Genomic DNA, 5,247 nt, shown 5'->3' on the forward strand with positions numbered 1-5,247 from the left:
CTGGTGTTCCAGAAGCGCCTCCTGCTGTCAGAGAGTGAATCTGCATCTCATTCAGAACTTCTGCTGTTTGTTTCGTTCAGGCATGTAGTATAATTTCACAAAGCTAGGCAGAACAGAACATTCTGTTTTAGCTTCAAATTGGGTTATTATTAAATTAAATTATGTATATAATTTGGCAAAAGCAAAAGCACTTTATTTGGCCTTCCGAAAGTAGATGCATTTAGGAATCTTTACCCCTTTAAGTTTATCATACCGTCAAAATCTCATACCGTCAAAATCTCATACCGGCCCATGCCTAGGTGTGGCTGTGACTCCGGGCCGTTTAATTATTAGCAAAATAAGGTGGTAATGTGGCCATGACGCCATAGCCAATATTCCTTAATTAAATTGTCTTTCTCCATTCTCAAACAAGTGAAGAACTACATTTGATATTCAATGACTGAATGCAAGCTGAACGAGTTTGCAGACAGAGAACACTGTCTGCAACGGTGTCTATGGATTACATTTTGTTTTGAGTTGGTAATATTATTTATTAAAATGGGGCATCTGTATTGCTTATTATGATCTAATGTTTGATCTTTACATTGTCCCCCATTCTTTGAACAAAAATTAATAACATTATTCATTAACAAAACGAATAAGACAGATAACATGATATAACGTACTTGTGTGTAACACAAATAAATGAAAGACCTATGGATTTTCCCCTTACTTTCAAATGAATGCTTGGTTTTTGGTTCATTATTAATGAAAACACAAAAACAATAAAATAGTACAATAAAAAACCCCGCTTATATTAAACAAATTTTTATTAACAAAATGAATAAGTCATTTGACATTAAATATCCTTGTTATTATACAAATAAATTAAGGTATTTGGATTTTCCCCTTTAAAACGAATGCTCAGTTTGTGGTTCATTACTACTTTAATGAAAACACAACAACATTAAAACAAAGACAAACTATTGACAAACTATTTGTCTCCATGACAAGATATAAAACCATGAGCCAACAATAATCTCTATTTAAAGTAAAATGATCCCAAACGTAACTACGGCGTGCTCTCTTCATTTTATCAAATGATCATGATCACATCTATTAATTTTATGAAAACATATCCTACTACTAGCCTTATTGTTGGACAATTGTGATCTCTATTTTAAACAAAAAATTCTTAATTTATCCAGAAATGTTGCAGCTCTAAGTAAAGTAAGTGAATGTGTGAAGCGCTCAGAAAGCATCACTTTAGCAGAAGATTCACTTGATAAAAGCATCACAAGGTACTTGGCAAGAATCAGGATTAGTAACAGTGCAAGGTTGTGGGAAAAGAGCTAAAAACAACCACATAACTACATCTCTCGCTCTCTCTCTTTGTTTTTCTTGGATGAGTGGCAGCTTTATTCTACTGAAGGAATTTCATTGGATTGCAGCCATGACTGAAAGTTCATAATAATCCCTGACGAAAGATTCATGACTGTAAAGTCAAGTCCTGTTAAAGGGCTCCATGGGTTTTAAGGACTTCTTTTAATTGACACTAAAACATCAAAGAGATAAGCCCCCCTCATAAAGCGATTTTAGAGTATTGATCCGATACATTATTCACAAAAAAACTGGCTTAGAGCCACACAGATACAAGCCGAAAATAACTAGCCAGGCTGGCCTGCAAATACTAGTTCCTATGACAACAAGTACACGTGTGGACCAGACAGGTTTCTGCTGAAATAGAGGGGGATCTCTGTATGATTCATCTTACAGAGAACAGCCTGTAGAGATACAGGAGGCAGGTACTGAGGGCCACATGAACTCACAGTTACAGCGGTCAGGTCATGGGGAAGTCTTTAAATGTCAGCCGATTATGTGCGAGCATGTTTTACCATAAAGCCCCACCTTTCAGTTAGTGCTTCTCTGGGTTACAATTGGTAACCACATGACTGTGGGTATTTGAAGCATGAGCAAAGCAAAACTGAACTACACAAGAACAGGGAAATAGCTTAGTCAAACAGCAGCCATGAAAAGAACACCAAATTAACAGTGGGGAACTGCATGCTCTAAGCTTATCTAATGGGGAAGTCGTGGCCTAATGGTTAGAGAGTCGGACTCGTAACCCAAAGGTTGCGGTTTCGAGTCTCGTACCGGCAGGGATTGTAGGTGGGGGGGAGTGAATGTACAGCGCTCTCTCCCACCTTCAATACCACGACTGAGGTGCCCTTGAGCAAGGCACCGAACCCCCAACTGCTCCCCGGGCGCCGCAGCAAAAATGGCTGCCCACTGCTGTGTGTGTGCACTTTGGATGGGATAAATGCAGAGCACTAATTCCGAGTATGGGTCACCATAATTGGCCACATGTCACATGTCATGTCACGTCACTAAGCTTTTGTGACCATCATGTATCATTTTCTGTCTTTTTTTAATCAAAAGATGTAGTCCGAGCACAAAATATAATATAAAATTAATCTATATTCTAATAATCTTTACATCTAAATCCAAGGTACAGTAAAAATACTATCAAATGAATATGTACTATTTGTAGCCCCTCAGAAATAAGCCAGGGGAACAGACCAATCAATCGCAGAACTATTAAAATATGAAAAACAGCACTGAAACAAGCAGTGGGTGGCTGGAGAGAGATCATGATGCTGGGAGTTGTTCTGATGATGTTTATATGTTGTATCAAAGCTTGACTAACCTCTGCAACCTTTAGAGGAACTCCATCGCCCAGTACTTCCCTGTAGAAGCATTGCTGGGTCATATACACAGACAGGCCACTGGTCCTCTTGAAGGCATCTCGCAGACGTTTGAGCTCCACATCGGTAACTGTGAACACAGTAGGAAGTTGTCAAACAGGTGTACAGTATATGAGGTGGTCATTAATAAAAATGACTTTAAAAAGAGGTTCACTGTGTATTATACTAACACACAAGATATTGAAATGCCACCTTTTGTCTAAAGGCCTCTTCACACCAAGTTTGATGCCTTATTTACATCTGGTATTAAATGATGCTAAATATTCACACAGTTTCTAAAAAGGAAGGACTGAATATCAAAAAGAAAAAAAACAGAATAATTTGTTAACATTTGAATTAATCTATATATATATAGTTTTTATATATATTTAGTGTTTTTAATGTTTTTGAAATAAGTCTCTTATGCTTCAAAAAATACAAAATCTCACCCCAAAATGTTAAGTGGTAGTGTATATTATTATAATTTATTATTAAAAATATAAATAAGCAAGAAAAGTAAAGTGAGAAAAATCAGGACATGATGCATGCCAGATTCAAACTTGACTCAGTGTAAGCATAAGGCTCTTTGTCGTCCTCAAAACCGACAACTTCGAACAGTATGATATTTCCGAATTGGCATCAAGCGGTTCATCATTTCATTTACTGTACTTGTTATGCAGTTTTTCCATGCTGAAAATTCATGTTTGGTGCAAACGGGCCTTGAGCCTGAGAAAGGTAGCTCTGACTGCTGAGCAAACTTCTTATAAGTCAAAGTCATTGCCATCTTTTCACATTTCTCTCCTCTAGCTCAAAACATGTTGAGTTATGATGGCAGAGAGGGACTACAGCCAGTGCTCTTTCATATCTCTCTCACACGCACACACACTCATCCCTTTTAAAACATCACTGCCTCTACAGCCTGTATTTAACCCAGACACTTACAGGAGGCCATTGCTGCTTCTCGCCATTCATAGCCTTGTACTGCCTAGCACAATACATCACAGACCTGCTCATAAACCACAGCACTGTTCTATCGGACCCATCCATAACAGGGTCAGGGCCAAGAGCAGAGGGACAAAATATGATGTTTTCTGCAAATGGGATATTTCCAGAAAGGCTTTCTGACAGAACAGTCTTTGACTTTGAAATACCACTAATACAGACATCCAATTCAAGTACACTTAAAGGGATAGTTCACCCAAAAATTCTGTCAACATACCATCAAGTTCCGAAACTGCATAAATTTCTTTCCTCTGCTGATATTATGAAGAATATTTACATTTACATTTAGTCATTTAGCAGACGCTTTTATCCAAAGCGACTTACAAATGAGGACAATGGAAGCAATCAAAATCAACAAAAGAGCAATGATATACAAGTGCTATAACAAGTCTCAGTTAGCTTAACGCAGTGGAGTTGTGAAGCATGTTCCGAAAGAAAGGGCCTGATCTTCTTGAATAAAATATAATTATTATATAATTATTATTTTTATGTAATAAAAATATTTTGAAGATGGAAAAAAATACTATGAAAGTCAATTGCTACAAGCAACTGTTAGGTTACCAACATTCAAAATATATCATTTTGTGTTCAACAGAAGAAAAAAATTCATAAAGGTTTGGAACAACATGAGGGTGAGTAAATGATGACCAAATTTTAATTTTTGGGTGAACCATCCCTTTAAGAATGCTTGGATTTATCCGGCACATAGTACATCCACAACAAAAGAAAGCGATAAATGCCACTCCATTGTAATAACAGTTGTTAGCATATCATTGAAGTAGAGCGACTGTGACCCCCCCAAAAAAAACCTCTGTTCAGAGCAGAGCCATTTGAGGACTGATGTACACTGATGACTCAATGGAGTTGTCACTGTATGGAAGCTGATGCTTTTTTTAAATGAAAAACGGGTTTCAAGTGTGAATACACATGAATAATTATTTACATTTTACAATTATAAATCTTAAACACACAAATCTTGCGTTATTTCAAAACCACTATGTCACTGAAAGTAATGATAACTTGCGGTTCACTAACTGAGTCAAATGTTGATTCAACATCCGCATGTGACTGATTCAGTGAGTTCATTTAGTGACCAATTTGTTAAACTGATTCAAACCTATAACTCATCAGAATCACTTGTTCGTAAATCGGACTACACTGGTTGCACTGTATGTTTTGATTAATAAAAAAGAACTAGTTAATGAGTCACTGTCATTTACACCATCAAGGCAAGATGAAAGTTGGGGGCTTCATGATGATGGCAATGAAGTTCAGCCTAAGGTTAATTTTGTTTGGTTGATCAGTGCTCAGCATATTTATTTATTTATTTAGTCATTTAGCAGACGCTTTTATCCAAAATAGAATAGAAAGTGTTAGAGTTAGAGGGTCAAATAAAGCATATGTGGGCATGTCATTGTGATGTGACTTCAATGATACCGAAAATTATTATTATTATTATTATTATTCATATAAACCCCCAAATCAATATTGAGGATTTTCTTCCAATAGTTTGTGCATCATG

The 5,247-nt window shown here is 36.7% G+C and overlaps 1 protein-coding gene across 1 annotated transcript in view; it reads right to left on the reverse strand.

The window, feature by feature from the left end:
* Positions 1-5,247, reverse strand: part of LOC107718299 (ubiquitin carboxyl-terminal hydrolase 32-like) — a 62,268-nt gene that overhangs the window by 44,299 nt on the left and 12,722 nt on the right. Inside the window, exon 2 of the mRNA XM_016525321.1 lies at positions 2,687-2,814. Within this exon, the coding sequence (XP_016380807.1) occupies positions 2,687-2,814 (128 nt within the window). The remainder of the gene's footprint in view (positions 1-2,686; positions 2,815-5,247) is intronic.

Source organism: Sinocyclocheilus rhinocerous, unplaced genomic scaffold, assembly GCF_001515625.1.
Source record: "Sinocyclocheilus rhinocerous isolate Xijiao unplaced genomic scaffold, SAMN03320098_v1.1 scaffold1024, whole genome shotgun sequence".
In the NCBI taxonomy this organism is placed as follows: Eukaryota; Metazoa; Chordata; class Actinopteri; order Cypriniformes; family Cyprinidae; genus Sinocyclocheilus; species Sinocyclocheilus rhinocerous.